This window comes from Myxocyprinus asiaticus, chromosome 31 (genome assembly GCF_019703515.2).
Source record: "Myxocyprinus asiaticus isolate MX2 ecotype Aquarium Trade chromosome 31, UBuf_Myxa_2, whole genome shotgun sequence".
In the NCBI taxonomy this organism is placed as follows: Eukaryota; Metazoa; Chordata; class Actinopteri; order Cypriniformes; family Catostomidae; genus Myxocyprinus; species Myxocyprinus asiaticus.
In genome coordinates this window covers 30,172,155-30,191,914 of record NC_059374.1, presented here as the reverse complement: position 1 = coordinate 30,191,914, position 19,760 = coordinate 30,172,155, and the positions used below count along the sequence as shown (strand labels likewise).

The window sequence follows — 19,760 nt, the reverse complement described above, 5'->3', positions numbered from 1 at the left end:
ATAAAAATGTACTATTTTACACAGTATTTGAGTTTTTATGCTTATTTGAGAATCACGTAATTAGCTTAGCATCATGCTAACACTAGATTATTTGAATCAGGTGTGAGTCAATTCTCCCATGCACTGAACTCATAACAATAACAACACAAGCTGTCAATGCCAAACCATTGCCAAATGTGATAATCATCCATTACAGCTGAAGAAGTTATAGCCTAGTCAAAAAAAGGAAAAAGAAAGGCACATCCAAACTTTGGCACTGTCAGTCAGCAGCACCAAAGCTAAAGCAGGTGCTTTCAAAGCCACTAATAGAGTTCTTACGATAAACCAAGAAGTGTTCATTACGTATGTCTCTCTCATGGCAACAAGACCTCTCATAGCCAAAAATGTTTTACACTACAGTCTCAGATGTATTGCTTCTCTATTGTCATGGGCCATGGCCAAAGACCACAAGAGACTGTCACATTGTCAACATGCTGAGACCCGAGCCCTATTCTTCACTGCCATCAAAATTATTTGAATAATGAATAATAATAATTATCATTATTATTATTATATGAATGCATGTGTGTATTATGTCAAGGTCATGGCATAGTTTCAATTTCCAGAAAACACATAAACAAATAAAATATAGCCCTTGAATGCACTTGATATATGACATAAAATGTAAATATAAGCAATGTCCTCCTGAAAGAAGCAGAGATCTTCAAAAACATCACCCCCTGAAGGATGATTATTAAAGGTTTGTTTATGTACATGTCTAATACCTTTCTCTGCTTCCCTCTAGTGCCAAACAAGTGTCAGGACTCCTGAAAATAGTGAAACCTATTATAAAGACATTAAGTGTTTGCAAATTTAGTTAACCTGTTTTCATAAATCCCTGCAAAAAGGACTCAATTGGCCACAAGGCACAAAAGATATCACTCAAGTAAATAAAAAGTATTTTAGCATGCTAAAACACAGTTACTACACTGTGGGGTCTTTTAGATTAAGATCTGTCATGTGACAGTCAGGTGTCTCAACTATGCTCAGATTCAGAGACAACTTTGAAATCACTATTCTCAGTTTCAGTTTTGGTGCATTTACTGTGTTTTGGCTTCGTAGGCCAATGTAATTTCTGAGATTTGTGTACAAATCTATGCATGAATTATGAATTAATTCATTTATATGCATTAAAATGTGTGAAGGAATAAACAGTGCAGAAGGTCACATCAGAGGAAAATTTATGCTTCTTGACATTTAACGGGGGCAACCTCATCTCCATACCGTCTCGAGTTGTGAGCGTGTGTGTTTGTGTGTTTGCTCTCAGTCTGTTCGGTGTAATGGGTAATTGCAGTTCTGTGCCTCTAATTGCCTCCTGTAGGATTACAGGCATAATTGATGCAGCTGCAGATAGTGGCTGTAGACAAGCACTATCCCAGCAGACAATGCATCTGAGCAGTCATACTGATCTCAGATCAGCTCTAACAATAGCCCAGCCCCGTACTCCCTTGATACATGCACAGTAACTACCAGTCTGAGAGCTCTACTGGGCTTTTCAGCCTCAGCAGACCATTTCAAGTCTATAATCTAAGAAGGTTTCAAGAGCAGATTGTTATTCAAACTGACCCTGAAACAAATCAGTTTATAGATAAAGGACAACACTCTTTCAGAGCGAGTTAATGTCACTGCTGTCAGCTATACACAGCACCCCTTTAGAAGAGACTGTTGTCTTCAATATTAGATCGTTATGGAGGGAGATAATTGAATCACAACACTGGGGACGTGATCGTTTGTGACAGCTCAAACAGCTCTTCAGGCAGTGTCTTATTTAGGTTTCAGATGTTTTACCTATGGTTCTGTATCAAGACAGCAATCTACTGCTACTTAATGTCCTGTTAAACAGGCCAATTATGGTTTAAACCCTTGTTTTAAAATCACATAAAAAAAAAGAACAGAAAATGGAAATGTGCCATCCCACAGGAAACAAATGAGACTTCCTTAGTATCGCAACTGTTTCTCCTGCAAAACAAGGAGATTAAATTGAGATCAAATGGAGACTTGTGCTTACGTCTCCTGCTTCTCAGGCCTTTCTCCTAAGAAAACTCCTCTGGAGTTTCTGAAGAGATCATGTCACACACTGTGTTTAGATTTGCTTCGATACCACATTCAGCAATCAAAAGTCATAGATTTCAATATGAACTCATTTCTCATCAAATTCTTCCAAGACCAAATTATTTGAGCTATGACATCCACATTCATTTTATGGCTCTGTACTCTTACTGTATGTCCATAAACTGGTACAATGCAACTTTATTTTATTTTTGTCTTATTTTTGGGGGAAAAAGATTTTTTTTTTAAATTACTTAAGCAGAATGGCATAGATAAATCTAACAAAATTGAGTGAGGTTTATGCTTAAAACAAGAAAAACCTATTTGCCAATCAGAAACAAGCTTGCTTACCCCATTGATAAATATTTTGTGCTTATAAGTATAAATGTTACGAAATTGTGACATATTTCTCTGAAAACAAGACAAAATATATATTGTCATTTTGCTTCTCAAGTACATTTATATATTTTTAAGAATGTTTAGATATTAAAAAAAAAAAAAACACACCATTTTTTTTCTTCAGTGTAATGTTTTACAACAGGGACTAAAACCGAAATATTTTTCATTTCAGTTCTATTTTTTTTGCACCTATTCCGGAGTTCCGCAGCCTCCTTTCCAAATAGTAACCGGTTAGAATGAAACAAGAGAACGGTTAATAACATTCTTTTTAAAATGGTAGTACTCCGTGCAATGTACTGCACATAATCACCCTTATACCAGCTGCAGTGTTGCCAGATCTCATAAGAGAAACAAGCGACCTGGTCTGAAAAAACAAGCTCAAAATAAGCAATTTGCCTCACCCAAAATTAGCAAAAATAAGTGATTTAATTTTTTTCCCATGTGGGGGAATTATCAGCATAGAAATCATAACAAGCATTCAGTAGACTTTTCAATAAATCTATTCTTCATATTTGATATATCTCCAAAAATATTTTAAATATTTCTGGCCATCTTAAATAAACAAATAGCTCTAATCTCTCTCTCCTTCATGCATACACTGAGAGGGGGCGTTTGGACTAAATGTCACTTTATCCGGGCCGAATTATTTAGATTTTTTAAAACCTTGTTGTACCCACAAAGAGCACATGCAGAGACCATGTTCTTCTGGACATTATGTTCTTCTGGTTATATATAGTGGTTAAAAAGGTATTCAGCATGTCACGGAAGGCTACATCCACAACGTGCAGTCTGGCAAAGAAATGTGTGATGCAGTGGTTTCCTTCAGGATGAAACTTTTTCACTCCAAAATGACTGAAAGGGACGTTTGTTTCCCTTTTCGCTTACATTCTGCAAACAAATTTGTTTGTTTTCGGCTTTCATTTTTAAGTCCCTGTTTTACAGTTAGGTTGTGTTTGTTAACATGATTTAAAAAGGAATATTCCAGGTTCAAAACAACGTAAGCTCAATCGACAGAATTTGTTGCATAATGTTGATTAGCACCAAAAATTTAGATGCATCCCTCATTTTCTTCAAAAAAAAAAAAAAAAAGCAAAAATCTAGGTCACAGTAAGGCACTTACAATGGAAGTCAATGGGGCCAATTTTTGAGTGTTTAAAGGCAGAAATGTGAAGCTTTTTATTTTATAAAAACACTTACATGAATTCTTCTGTTAAAAACTCATGTATTATTTGAGCTGTAAAGTTGCTTAAATCATAATTTGTACAGTCATTTTAGGGTTTGTTGACATCATCAAGGCAACGAAGTTGCAAAATTGACTACAATTTTACACAGAAAAGGTTCATGAGCGATTTTATCGCACTAAAATCATGTTAACATGCTTATTGTTTACGTCTTATGGCTATACTTTTGAAACAGTGAGTATTTTAACGTTTACAGATTGACCCCCATTCACTTCCATTGTAAGTGCCTCACTGTAACCCATATTTTTGCTTTTTTTAAAGAAAAGGGGGTGCAAGTCAAAATTTACTTTTGTGGTAATCAACATTATCCCACAAATGCTGTCGATTGAGCTTAACTTGTATTGAATCAGGAATATTCCTTTAACTACATTTATTTTTTAAGTACATGTTAACATTATGTAACGCATTATGAACAAACAATTAATAATTACATTTTTATAAATTAACATTAACCAAGATTAATAAATGCTGTAAATATGCAGTATATTTTGATACCTAATGCCTACGTATGGTAAAGAATAGAACCTTATTGTAAAGTGTTACCCAATAACTGTCTTATTTTAGTCTATTTTTTTTTTTTTTCTCTTTTAGGAATTTTAGGAGAAACATCTGAAACACAGTTGATACATCGATGAACTTCATGAAGTCTCCCAAACTATGAAAGAGTTTGAATTACAATTTGAGCAATACAATTTTCCTCTAGGATCTGGCTGAATTCAGTGTTTAAAATTCATTTTTAACATAGAATTCTCAAGAAAATGCCACAATTGATTGCTTCAGGCGAATTGCTTCTCTGTAATATTGCAAAATAGAATGTATTTACTCAGAATAGCACAAACACCTAAGGACTAACATAGAGATGCAAATAAAGCATACAAATTCAAAACAAAGAGGAAACTTTAAGGAAACTCACCAGATTTTGCGAGGCATCTTAAGCACTGTGAGGTTCACCCAAAATACACTGCTCTCTCCTCTCAGTCTCTTTATTTCTGTTTATATTTAGCTGCTCTTGGTCCTTCTATTTCTAAAACATATTCACACAACACTGAGCTTTATTACACAAACAAAAGCACCCAGATAAACAGGCACACACAGGCCTGATTATGCCGTTTCTAATGCAGCCCTTTCCTTCAGGTGCAGAGCATTCACTTTGTAGTTGCAGATGTGAAAGGGGGGTGGAAGAGGGAGGGGGAATCTTGTAGGCTAGAATCTGCCCCCCAAAGCACAGTGTACATAGACCAACCAGCTCAATGTATTGACCGGCTCTAATACACACGCACGCACAATTTTGATGGTTCTGTCTTTGTAAACTGATTTTCATGGAGATCAATATAAATAGTAAACAACAGTACTGGGGACAGAAAACCACACACATATAGAGACACTGGCATGACAAAATCTGAATGTATATATGCATTTTTGAGAATACAAAAAAAATTAAAACATACTATCTGTTGCACACACACACACATTTAGTTAATTATAATTAATATAGACTGACCCTAACCCAGAACCTAAAAGAAAACCTTTTGCATTTTTTGAATAAAAAAATAAATAATAATAATAATAATTTTTCAAAGTTTTAAAAGACTTTTTTGCTCCCCAAATAAGGACATTGCCGAATGTCCCCAAACGAAGGTTTTATCAGATTTATCTCATTTTTGTGCACAATTTTGTCCCCTATAAATGTGTACATGTACACACACATACTGTACATTTCACTATATTAGTGAGGACATCTCATACACGCAATGGTTTATATATGATGATAATACATATCTTTACATAATATCTGAAGAAGCCGTCATTAGAGCTTTTGGTTGCTATTAACTATAGACCAATCTCAAAATGATCTTTCATCTCAAAAATTATAGAGAAACCAGTAGCAAAGCAACTGTTGGAGGTAGTGAAGTATAACAATATTTTTGAGAAATTTCAGTCAGGTTTTAGAGAAAATCACAGTAGAGAATCTGACCTTCTTATGTCTTATTGATGGTGGAGGACGCTGGAGAGTGCTCCATTTTAGTGTTGCTTGATTTAACTGCAGCATTTGATACAGCTGGGAATAACTGGTTTGTTTCCTATTTGTCAAATAGGAAATTTGTAGTGTCTGTTGGAGATGAGATGTCCTCCTCTTCAACAATAAATTGTGGTGTTCTGCAAGGATCCCAGTTAGGGCCAATTTTGTTTTTCCTATATATGCTACCTCTTGGTTCTGTGATACGAAAATACAACATTAATTTTCATTGCTATCCAGATGACCTACAGTTATATTTGGCATTGGATCCCAATGATCTGTCTAGTATAACTGTTCTTCAAGAGTGTATAACAGATATAAAAATTGGATGGCATGTCATTTTCTGCAGTTAAATTCTGATAAAACAGAGGTTGTCATAATCGGTCACGATTTAAAAAAAAAAGTCAGATTGAGTCAGCACTAAATCAAGTGGTCCTGAATATTCAGCAGGTGGTGAGAAATTTGGGCATCTATTTTGACACAAATTAACATTTTGATTATCATGTCAGGAAGTTAGTTCAGTCTTTCAGTTAAGGAACATTTCCAAGGTGAGACAGGTTTATTCATGCTTTTATTTTGTCTCACCTAGATTATTGTTTTCAACTTTAAATCAATGCACTTTAGCATGGCTACAATCAGTGCAAAATGTTGCAGCTAGACTTCTGACATGAACTTGGTCTTTTAATCATGTTACTCCAGATTGAGCTTCTTTAAATTGGTTACCAATTCATTTTAGGGTTGATTTTAAGATTTTATTAATTACATGTAACGCATGGGTTGGCGCCAGATTATTTAGCAGAATTTATGAAACAGTTAGACCTCTTAGATCTTGTTGTTGTGAACTGTTGGCTGTTCCAAGATCCAGATACAAAACAAAAGGTGATAGAGTGTTTGTTGTGAAGGCCCAATGATATGGAATAGCTTGCCCTTTGGAACAAGTTGTTCCAAACCAGCATAACTTTCTTTCGTTGAACACAAAAGGAGTTGTTAGGCAGAATGTTAGTGACTGAGAGCCTCAACATTCAGTTTAATTGCATTTTTTATTTTTTTTCACATACAATAAAAATGAATGGTGACAAAAAATTAAATTTTTTGGGTGAACAAACCATTAATATTAGTAGATTATTGAGCCTTTTTAAGTTGCAAGGACCACTTCAAATGTCTTTACTAATCAATTTTCAAATGTAAAACATTTGGCACTCCCTAAAGCATAGCCAAACCTGCATATACACACAGACACACACCTCTATCTGCAACAAAGGCCACCTGTGCCTATCCACAGTGGGGGGCTTTGATGTCTGTCCGTATCTCTGTCTATACTGAGTTCACGATTATTGCCTCCACTCCTCTGGTCTCCTCTTTCATCCCCTCCCATCCCTGTCAGACAGGCTGATAGACACTTGAATGTTGAGACAGTCATACAGAACTGGCTTGTGTTACAAATCCAGCCAGGACTGGAGCACCTGCATGAATACTTTAATAATGAAGACCTTACAGCAATGAGTTCCCACAAAGTCAAATTAGCATCTTTATGGGGAGTGAAATGATTGCTGGATCAATGACATTGATGTATTGACCGCATATTTTGGCGTCTCATTAAGAGAAACATTTGGATGGATTTAGATCATGCTACCATTACAGACTCACCGTGCCCTCAGGGCTGCAATGCTGGACTTGTCAATCCTGCAGAGCAAAAGACAGACAGAGAGAGAAATATTACTTAATTCATAAAAAGACCAAAATCAAACTCATTACTGCATTGTTGCTTGACAAAATTAGAATCCCAAAGTAAACACTTTCTGCTGTATTTCCACCTGAAAATACTTTGTATTGTCCTGACAAACCACAAGATCACTATCTACAAACCCTATACTTAAAAAGTAACTACAGTACTTGGTAATGCAATTAATTTGCCTTTTTTAAATGTTGGTAATTTTCTCCTTTTTTCCAAACAGCTTTGGACCCCAATAAATGCAACTTGTGACTATATTTGAGCGTTTCTTCAACCAGGCCTTCTTAATTCATTTTTGTTACTTTTCAAATGCCTTTTATGTTTAGATTTTACAGTTTTAACCTGAAATGACATGAGACACTTGATGTTTGGAAAAAAAAAGAAAATTCAACTTGCTAGCAGAGGATTTTTATTGGCCGTCATTTCCAATTTAAGCTGTAATTTCACCAAATTATGCAAAAAGTGTTATATTAGAAAATATTATTCAGTTGTGTGTATTTAGGATAGATAAAATGTTAGCTCTGAAATTAGTCTTAGCAAGACAAATGAGTAGAATATTTTATTCCAAGAACGTTTACTGCAAAAATGTCATTTCCATAATGGAATTCTATTTAACACAAAACAGAATTTGAGATGTGGTTGAAATTACACTGTGGTAGGATTTTTCACTTTCAGAAACAAATGACATAAATCTCATATGGTGCATGTACTGTACACTGCTGGACACGGTTAGTGGACAAATAAAATTGAAAAAAAATAGTGAGTGTGTGAAATTTTTCTTGTGAGACTTCCCTTTCTAGAAGTGCAGGAAGTTGAAAAAAAACACAAATTTATGCATTCTTTTTCTTTTCTTTTTTTCTTTTAATCCATTTAAACTAACCTTTTTATTGTTATTTTTAATTTCTTGTGCTTAAATGATTTTAAAATGGACTTTTGTGTGTCTTTTTTCTTTCTCATGTCTATGAAAAGCACTTTGAATTACCATTGTGTATAAGCTATATAAATAAACTTGCCTTGCCTTGAAAATCTCAATATCATTAAATGTATTATGATAATCAAATAATGTAGTCATTGCTATGGTCTTCTTTAGTGGCTAGCACAAATGCTCTAGACAAGTTGAAGTGTGGTGCTCATGCTAGGGATTCAAGTTTGAATCGGGCCTGCGTCATGTTCTGATCTCATTCTATGCTTTTCCCCCCTCATCTGTTTTATTATTTTAACACTTGTATTACATAACCAACTACATTTACATCAATGTAACTACGTTTCCAGGTAGCTCAACTGATCCGAGTGTTGGACTGCGGAAGACCGGGGTACGAGTCCAGCAAAGCACGCGAGTCATCACGTGAGCCAAAAGTGTCATAGAAGTGCTACGAAATTACGTGGTTGCTTCAGCTGTTGCGTTTTCCATCTCACATTTGTTTTTATGACACATTTTTTTATGGTTAGGTTAAGGTTTAGGTTAGGGATGTCTGTTTTGTTCACCTCACATTTGCTTTTATGACACTATTGGTTAGGTTTAGGTGTATGCAGGGCCGTTTCTGAACATTTGGGGGCCCTATGCAAAATCATACTTGGACAGTGCCAAACCTGTGTAGATGACATGAAGTGATGGTCCGAGGTTAGTTATGTTGATATTATTATCTACTTTGTGTTGAAATTCATTTTTACTTCAAATAACACTTAAATGGTCATTCTCCATTTGGATTGCTCGTTTTGGTTAGTTTTACATTGCATCTCGAGACCTGAAACAGAAAACAGGATATTAGAATCATCATGGCACCACCCAGTGGTTGCTCAGGAAAACTGTGGATAAAAAATCTTGGTCTGATTGACAAATTCAATTGCAAAATGGATTGCTGTGAACTATAGGCCAATGATAGGCTTATGTTCAATAATATGGAAATAAACAATACATTGGATTCTAAAGCCACTTTTTGTCTTATCAATGTTTTACTAGTCTGCCACAATAATGTAATGCATTTTAATTATCTAAATATAATTTTTGATAATATATATATATATATATGTTTAGTCACAACATAATTCCCACAGTTCCATTTATGTTATTCCATAGTTTTAATGACTTTACTATTATTCTAAAATGTGAAGAAAAAAAAATTATAACAATGAATGAGTAAGTGTTTCAAAACTTTTGACCGGTAGTGTGTGTGTATATATATATATATATATATAAAATTTATAATTTGAATTGTTATTTGAGGGGCTTTCTCTACAAATATTTTCACATGCGATTAATTGCGATAAATTCAATTAATTAATCAGCATACCATGTAATTAATTCAATTAAAAAAAAATCTCGATTGACAAAAAATTTTCAAAAATGTTGCCACAGTCAAGTCATTTTCATGAGATCAGGCTGAACATTTAGTAATCTCTTGTTGCTATGTTAGTATAAATGTCTCATTCAGATTCAAATTCACAGTTTATTTATTGTATATGCTGAAACAGTGTGATGAAATTGTCTGTGATCTTAAATTGACTTTGTATGCTGTTCTAATGATGCTTCATATTTTTAGTTTTTTGCAATTCTACAGAGGCCTAATTATTGTCTCCATTAGGCCTGATGTGGAAAACAGCATGAGGTATAGCAGCTAAATGAGTGATGAGCTAAATACAAGCTGGTAATTTAGGATATGATGCTGGCACCATGGGGAGTTTATTTTTCTGTCTGACATGCAAAAACACAAAAGAAATACATCAACATTTCCCTAACAACTTTCAGCTAATTGCTTGTTTGGAATGAGGGGGACATTTCTAACAATGTCCATTTGAATGTGTGAACATTTACAGCTAAATGACGAAAGCAAGTTGTTCTATTTCCGTCAGAAGGTCAACCATTCAATCATTCACTTTTACTCACAGTAAGAGTCGGAAACATTAGAATACAAAAGACAAGTTGACTTATTAATTTTCTCTCAGAAAGCAGAGTGTTTGCCTGTGAAACATCTATGAAACGAAATCTGTCGTTAAAGAAGGTATAACAAATAAATAATAAAGCCAGTTCTCCACCATGTTTACATAGCAGGACGGAAAATAATACCAGTTCTGCTGGAAAAAAAAAAGGGAGCAAGTCCAATTCTTTATTTTATTGTGTTTTGATTATCCGTTTCATAGAAATAAATAGAAATAATAACATTCATATTACTGTCCGTGCAACCAGTGCAGCTCACGTAAGCATAAGTTGTGAGAAATGAAAAGCCAGTATTGTCATGGTCACAGTTGTGACGCAGTTGTCTAATCAATGTGTATTGTCAAATATGGAAAGCTTTGTCCCTGTCCGCCACTATCTGTACAATAAATCAGTCCTGGATGACCACATAGCCCTTATACCACATCATTAAAACCACAACAATGTGCATGTATATTCAGGATTGCAATTGCATTAAACGTTTAAAACTATAAAGAATTGAGGCTGTTTTTGTTTGTTCGAGACACTTAAATGCAGCTCCAAGCCTTAAATACAAATACTCAGTGTGGGATTTTAAAAGACCCCTGAAGAGAACATTGTACCACATACTTCTAGAATTGCATGGTTTTCTCCCTCTAAAATAACATTTGGTCACATACTGTATAATCCCTCTTTCCCTTTGTTATTCTCTTTCTTATTTCCTTCCACTCAAAGTGACATTTCTGTGAACTAATTAGCTCCAGGCATAAAGGTTATGCCCTCAGATCCTGCGTTTAGCTTTGACATTGTAAATTCTCATTTACTAGTTTATATCTCATACTCCCCTCTTTACAAAGCTAAAACAGAAGCAGTCATTTTTTTAATGGGTATGTTTCCAATTTTGTTAATTTGGTTATGTTAAAGAGTGACATTAGTTTGGAGATTCATTTGAATGTAAAAAGGTGAACATATAATCAGCCAACCCTTTCAGCACAGCTATATGAGAACTAAATTATATGTTATATCTGATGTAGACAGAGTTCAAGTAGCATCCATCTCACTATGTATGATAATAGCTGCTCATTGTGCATGCCTGCTATATGTTTGAGCTTATACTGTTTGTGTACACATCTTTTGTTTTTCTCAAGAATCAGTCTTTCAGTGAATAAATCTGCATGACCCTAAGCACACAAAATAAGACCTGTAAACATAAATAATTTTCAGCTTCCTGTGATTGTGGTCTTGTAAAGATAGTTTTACCAATATGATCAATTAAAGTTGATTTTAAAAAGGATTATTGAAAATGACAGTTATACTATAAAATAAAGAAAAATCTACAAAAAAATAATTACGTATAATTAAATAATAATATATTATTAATAATAAATAATAAACATAACGTCACAGTTTAGTATGCAGCTGTCCCTTACCATCCTGTTGTGCATTATTCTAACACTGTATGAAGACAACAGTCAAATTAAATGTTCAAAATCATATTTAAATGCAAATCCTCATTCTCGTGTCATTCTACTTTAAATAAACTCAAACACACTTAACTCAGCCCTACTCTGGAGTGAATCTTTTAAGTCACATAAGGCTGTTTGAGGCCAGAGAGTAACAAAAGTAGCCTACCATCCAAAGCCCCCGAAAGACACACTTCTTTTCCTCCTGTACATGCTGGCCACACCGCTCTCTCTCTCTTTATCTTTCTTTCTCTCTCCAATTTCTGTCTTTTCATTACTCTCCACTCTTTTAGGGGGTGGGGAGGCCACCAGGGTGAAGAGTGAGGGACATGGAGACAGAGAGGGGTGGAAAACTGATGCCTCCTCCTACTGTACCTGTTGCCCAACCCTACCCCTAACTGCACAAAAGAAAGGAAACAAGATTGTGGAAACTGGCCCTTCCTCTATACTTTTATAAATGAGCCTGTGTGGTTGCTCTTAGCCATTGTTCGCAATTTTATCCAACTGGCCCCAAGATACATTTTTAGAGTCCTAGCTGAGTAACCACAGGTAGAGTTTATCACATTAGCTATAGATATTTTCCACTTAGTTTGAAAACCAGAAAGTATACAAATACATTTTGTCTTCATTTGTATAGTACAATTAAGGGGGGAGCTCACTAAGGATGAATTGTGCCTGCTGTCTGCACAGGTTTAGCGCCTGATTCACTAAAGGAATTATGCAGATCAGGCAATGGCACTAATACACCCACAAAATCTGTGCTAGACGCAGTATGCACGGTATACTTACGATTTTGCGGGCTGTTTCAGAGCGCTATATAGTGGAGGATGCAGCAGACCACCGCGAACTGACACTTTACTACACTGCGCATCTGGATATATGCCAGGTTATAACACTCTTCTCCATCATTTGATCAATATTTGATGAATTACTGCTGCCATGGTTTATAACTTTCTTTAAATTAAAATTCAGTTTACTAGTGCAATATTTTTTGCATTGGGCAAATAGCACAGAGATTTGTGAATGAAGCCCAATCTATAATGAGCCTAAGGGGGTATTTACACTTGGTCACTTCATGCATTTTTACTGATCGGATTGCATTCACTGAGCATTTTATTAGGAACACCTGTACACATACTTATTTAGGTGATTATCTAACCAGCCAATCGTGTGGCAGCAGTGCAATGCATAAAATCATGCATATACGGGTCAGGAGCTTCAGTTAAAGTTCACATCAACCATCAGAATGAGGAAAAAATGTGATCTCGGTGATTTCGACCGTGGCATGATTGTTGGTGCCAGACAGGCTGGTTTGAGTATTTCTGTAACTGCTGATCTCCTGAGATTTTTACGCAGAACAGTCTCTAGAGTTTACTCAGAATGGTGCCAAAAAACATCAAGTGAGTGGCAGTTCTGCAGATGGAAACGTCTTGTTGATGAGAGAGGTCAACGGAGAATTGCCAGACTGGTTCGAGCTAACAGAAAGGCTACGATAACTCAGATAACCACTCTGTACAATTGTAGTGAGCAGAATGGCATCTCAGACTGCACAACACTTTGAACCTTGAGGCAGATGGGCTACAACAGCAAAAGACTACATCGGGCACTTCATTAGGACCATAGTGTTCCTAATAAAGTGCTCTGTGAGTGTAGATCCGAACTTCAATTCCCATGCTATATGCAAATAAAACAGTTCACTTCCGTGATTATGCTAATGCCAAACAGCAAATTTAAAAGATGTGATTTATTATTTGATTCCAAGTGACTTTGCTCAGTGCGCGTATGTGTCACGGTGCATCTCAATCAGCTCCCTGTGTGTGCGCGCATTATTTTTAAACCTAACCTAACAAAATGTTTTCTTTAAAAGTGTGCTTGAGCTATTTTTCTTTAAAATAAATGCCACTTGTTTTGATATTTAGACATTTTTAAGTGTGTCCAACTACATTTAGGGCCAACCTCGTACTTTCTAAACGCATGATCAAATAAATTACTTGAACACTACAAACACATCAAGTAGAGTTTCAGCTGGTCGGTAAATTAGACAAATTTATACACCTCTATGCTAGTTTTTCCCCATCAAAGACCCCAATTTACTAACACACCAGTGTCCCCATTTGACATCACAGCGATTCCACTGGCTCAAAGAACTTGTAACGGGCACTCGATTCAATGCGTGATTAGAAATCCTATTAAATTGTTTTATGATCTATGTCAATATAACTTTGTAAACGGAACATTTCATGACTTTTAAATCCTATGAAACATAATAGTATTAAATGGAAGCAACAGAGTGTGAAATCACATTATGTAAATAAAGTTTTTCTTTCAATTTACGTTTCATTACGTAATGTATGGTAAGGTCTTAAATACACACCAGGTGATTGATTTAAATTATTCAATTATATTACTCATACAGAACATAATACAACATAACATGCATCAATGCAAAAATTATTCAAAAGATTTACTGAACCACAAGAAATATAACATAATATACTACACAAGATTTACACGCCTTTCAATCAACATGCACATCTAGTAATCGCTCAAGGAGCTCTAAATAGCTAGTGCAAGTTATCGCGATAACGCGATAGCTTTTTTAACAGGCATAACAAATGGCTACCCCCGGGGACTCAATTTACTGGCCGGACTCTATCGATCATGAAAACGGTCTGAAAACACTTTTTAAAACAAGATGCATGACATTGAACTCAAAGCACTCCCCCATCTATCTGTCCTCTTTATTGAGCAGGGCATGTTTTGTAAAGGTGCAGTGACACATTTTGCTAATGAATGTAGATGTAACGGTTTGAGAAGAAACCATCCCAAATAATTCATTCTCATTTCCTTATTCCCTAGACAGCTGGAGAGTTTTTAAAATGAAGGAGGACAAACAATGATCCGCGCTGTGGAAATGCATTTCTCTTTTTCACTCTCACTCCTGCACTTAACATCAGCTTCAATAATGTTTAGTGCTGGACATGATGGAACATTTATATATGTGGTAATCAGATGAGTATCACTTTAACTTTTCTCGCTGGCTTTGTGACTCATAAAGACTAGAGAGGGCGAGATATTTCATGACTGGCCTCTGTGGATACGGGTATTGATTAAAAAAAGATCTAATCACATACACACACAACATCAAATTTTTTTACAGAATTTTTTTTTATACAAAATTACAGAAATTATCTAAGTGCATCAGATCTAAGCTAACAACTGTATGGTCACGGCAGACAGAATGCAGTCTGTCAACAGCAGGCAAATTCAAGGCCATTCCCCACGGTGTGATGCTCGTAAACCGATGACTCAGCGTGGATTCAAACAGCCTGATGCCTGAACTGCCGAAAACTTGACTTCATCTTGTTATTTACGCCTTTGTATAAAAATAAACAATGAAAAGTGTTCTTGTATTAGTCCATGAAAGAGGCACATCATTTTATTCATCTACTATAATGAATGTCTACACAAGGAAAACATCTGATTTGACCTTTGAATTATGTACACTACAGGCATTTAGAAGCCTGTACTGTAGATTTTTTTAAAACCAATCAAAGGCTTATGTGTAGTTGTCCCTGTATATTAACTTGGGATAGGAGAAAATTTTTTCAAATGTGAAAAAATGACACGCATAACCTTTAATTAGCAAATACATACAGAGTATCTCATGGAACGCTTTTGCAACACGTTTAAAGTGCTGTGTTTATACCAAATTATTTAGCAATAGTTCACATATATTTTGTGTTATATTCAGTGTTGGGTTAGTTACTTCAAAATTTTAATCCACTACAAATTACAAATTATTTCTCTAAAATTGTAATAAGATTAATAATTACTTAATTGAAAAAGTAATAACTTTCAAGTTACTTACTAAAACACTCAACAATTCAAATTAATGTGTATATTTCTCTTGTTCATTGTTACACACGTCATACACAGCACCTCACATTTCTCCTTCACAATGACTTGTTATTTTCACGTCTAGATGTGTTTTTGTTCATGTTTTGTGTTCATGTCTTTTATTTTGAAAAATGTTTTCATGTCATGTTATTTCCTGTTTCCATGCCATGTTTGTTCCTGTTTCCTTGGTCATGTGATTTCATGTTTCCCTCCATGTTCATATGTCTTGTTTTCATTGGTTTATTGCCTTGTTACCAGTTCTGTCTTGTCATTGGTTATCATTGTTATGTTTCTCCCTTGTCCATGTATTTAAGCCTCATGTTTGCCACTGTCCAATGTCAGGTATTGTGTTTATGTAATGTTGTTTGGAAGTCAAGTCAAGTCCAGGTTTATGTTTTGTAGTCACATTTTTGGTTTTCACACTTTGAGTAATAAACTGCACTTGGGTTCTACACTTCATCATCATCATCGTCTGCATGTCATTGCCAGCCCATCGTTACAGAATACCTGACCACAAAATGCACCCAACAGTTAAGCTTCTTCATTTACGTCAGGGGAATCGTCCCCTGGAGGAATATGTAGAGGACTTTTGTGCTCTGGCCAGCAGGGTCGATTTTAATGAGATTGCCCTCAAGGACTGTTTTCGATTTTGGCTGAATGAGCCAATCTCCTCCTTGATGCCAGGCGGCCGGAGTACCTATAGCCTGACTCAATTTATCGACCTTTCCCTACTGATATGTGGTTCATCGTTCACTGTGGGGGAGGTGGCCGCCGAGCCAGGGTCCCACGTCATGGCTGCCGAGCCAGGGTCCCACGTCATGGCCACCAAGCTTGCGCCACCTTCTGCCCCTGATCCTGAGTCAGCTCCATGCCATGTCACGCCTGAGTCAGCTCCATGCCATGTCACGCCTGAGTCAGCTCCATGCCACGTCACAGCCATGCCTGAGTCTGCTCCACGCCACGCCACGCCTGAGTCTGCTCCATGCCACGCCACGTCTGAGTCTGCTCCACGCCACGCCTCAGCCTGCTCCACGCCGCGCCACGGCCGCACCTCAGCCTGCTCCACGCCGCGTCACCACAATGCCTGAGCCTGTCACAATAATGCCTCAGTCTGCTCCATACCATGTCACAGCCAAGCTTCAGTCTGCTCCATGCCATGTCTCAGCCAAGCCCCAGACTGCTCCATGCCATGTCTCAGCCAAGCCCCAGACTGCTCCATGCCATGTCTCAGCCAAGCCCCAGACTGCTCCATTGTCAAGTATTGTGTTTATGTAACGTTGCTTGGAAGTCAAGTTATGTTATGTCAAGTCTAGTTTAGTTCAGGTTTATGTTTTGTAGTGTAGTTTCTGGTTTTCACACTTCGAGTAATAAATTGCACTTGGGTTCTACACTTCATCATCATCGTCTGCCTGTCATTGCCAGTCCATCGTTACAGTTATGGGACAATAATTAATGTATTCTACATAAATTATACTGTATATCTGAAATAAGCATAACCCTTTAAAAAGTAATTAAATGAATGGAAAGTCAGTAACTGTAATCTGATTACAAGAATTTAAAATGTAATGAATTACACTACTTTTTGACTAAAGTAATTAGATTACAGTAACTAATTACTTTGTAATTGGATTACACTCTACATTGGTTGTATTGCCATATAAAAATTCGGGTGAATACAGTTAAATTAAGTTGCTTTTTGACAATTATCTCAATACCAAAGCAAAATGCCCAATTTACCTAAATGCAATTAACTTCTACACTTATAGAGTTTAAAGTAATATGGATGATAAAACCTGAGCAATACCTAAGGCAGCAGGCATACAATATACTGAATACTGACCACCCCCTACCACAATTCAGACTTTTGACCTTTTCCTCCCTTGAGATACAGCAGTATTTCTTCTCCGGTAAAGGAGAGTGAAGGGCGTACATGTTGTGAATGTTATATACAGAGAGAGAGAAGGAAAGAGAGGGAGAGCGTCATTAGGCTTGGTGCTGTAGCCACAATAAACTTCAGGTTAATCATACCGTATAGAAGAGCGAAAAAAAGGAACCGATGAAAGAGAATGAATTTAACAGAGGCAGGAAGTGGAAAAGGCTCTCTCTTAACTATTTATTTGATTTGGAAACCACTTGTTTTTAAAAACCTAATTTTCACATGTCCAACTTCCTGTGACACAGCTTTATGTGACTCAACTCAGTCCAGTAAGAGTAAATGTAAAACTCGATGCAAAATAGAATTGTGCTAATTTTTACCAAGATGCAACAGGACATAAAGCAGTCATTTTGGAAATATTTTTAAAAAAAGCAACTTGCAAAAAAGAAATGTAAGGGTTAAACCTCTAGTAGCAGCCTGGATTACACAGTGGTGACAGCTTTACCCTTTTAAAACATATCCCCGGATGAACATCCTTTGGTCCTGGAACAACATTCTATATATACCAGTCAGAGCACAACATCTTTACCTGTCTCTAACCCTAACCTTACATGCACAATCTTACGCCGGTTTCACATATCCTCCGTGAACAGGGCATGAGCGAGGCGTGAACAGTGCATTTTCATTTTGGCACCCATGTTAACAGATTACACCCTTCACATTGCAAGCATGAGTCACGAGGTGATGCGTCCCAGCCACGCAGTGAGCAGATAGATTCAGCGCAGAGCCTATTTTTGCCGCACGGCTCACGCTGAACTCAGCGACTCTGGGTGTAGCAGAAAACTAAACTAATCTGGAGATTATAGAAAAGACGCAAAAGCAAATAATATTTAAATGAACCTACTATACACTACAATTTATAGGTCTGCATAAAAACAAACACAAAATAACTAAATAAAGGAAAGCATAAATAAATAAATAAACTGCAGGACTTATGCCCATGTTGTATATATACAGAGACAGTTTAGAAGAGACTGACCACTGGTATTAAAATGAATTGGAGAAATTGGAAATATTTAAAATAGGTTCATTGATTGTAATCATGACCAAACATTTTGGAAATTTCAGTCTTTCCACCTTCAAGTAGATAGGAGCTATACATTTATGTCGCTTGTTTACAAAGAAAATAGCAGCCCAGCCTGCAAGAGAGCATTCCAAAGATGACCGCAGAGTGGACTGATGCCTTGAAAGGGGCTTTGATATATTAACCAATCACGACCAACTACGCTGATAAACAAGTGCAAGTGACTGCCCACCGTTGCGTAGAAACCTAGAAAATAGATGCGGCCAATGTGAAAGCCCAAACAAGACGCGTTGATCACGCCTCACTCATGCCCCGCTCATGCCACATTCACGTATTTGTGAATCTGGTGTTACACATATTATGACTAATAAGCCAATAACGAGTAAGGTCATGTAAATGCCTTAAAGGGTGTTCTGGTATCGAGGTAAGGTCATAAGCTGTTTAAGGATAAACCAGCTAAGCATTACCCCGATTTCATGTTGCATGGAAACACCGACTTATCCAATATGCACAAGTGTTTGCGTTTCGACATCAAAAGCAGAATAGAACAGAATAGATGAGAATAGAATAACCCAATAATTTCAAATCTCTTGTAAATGCAATTTTTCTTGCGTTGTCAAGATTTTTGAATAAACTGATTTTTGGTCGCTGTCAGCATATTGATTTTAATGTAAATGCGCTCGTTAACTACCCCAAAAATCAAAGGGAAATGACAGACTGATAAAAATGTTGTTGAAGCCCCAATCCCAGCACTAAGGCTAACCTAAAACCTAACCCAAAAATCAGCTGATAGAAATTGGTTGACAGAAATGTTGTTTCAAGAGCAACAAGGATGCTGATCCAGGAATACAGATGCATCCTAAATCACGGTCACCTTAGAGCTTACAGCTTTTGATTGAAATCCCAAATCTCTGACCACTACATCACATCACTCTATAGACAGGCAACACTTTAAACAGTCAGCAGAGTATGCACTATATGTTGCAGTTGTTTTGCACAGTTAATAGAGGCTGTTGGCATGATTGTGCTCTGCCTAATGGACTGAAGAC

General features: G+C 36.4%; 1 protein-coding gene across 1 annotated transcript in view; it reads right to left on the bottom strand.

Moving 5' to 3' along the window:
• Window positions 1-19,760, bottom strand: part of LOC127422382 (rap1 GTPase-activating protein 2-like) — a 115,102-nt gene that overhangs the window by 91,685 nt on the left and 3,657 nt on the right. Inside the window, exon 2 of the mRNA XM_051665864.1 lies at window positions 7,393-7,428. Within this exon, the coding sequence (XP_051521824.1) occupies window positions 7,393-7,428 (36 nt within the window). The remainder of the gene's footprint in view (window positions 1-7,392; window positions 7,429-19,760) is intronic.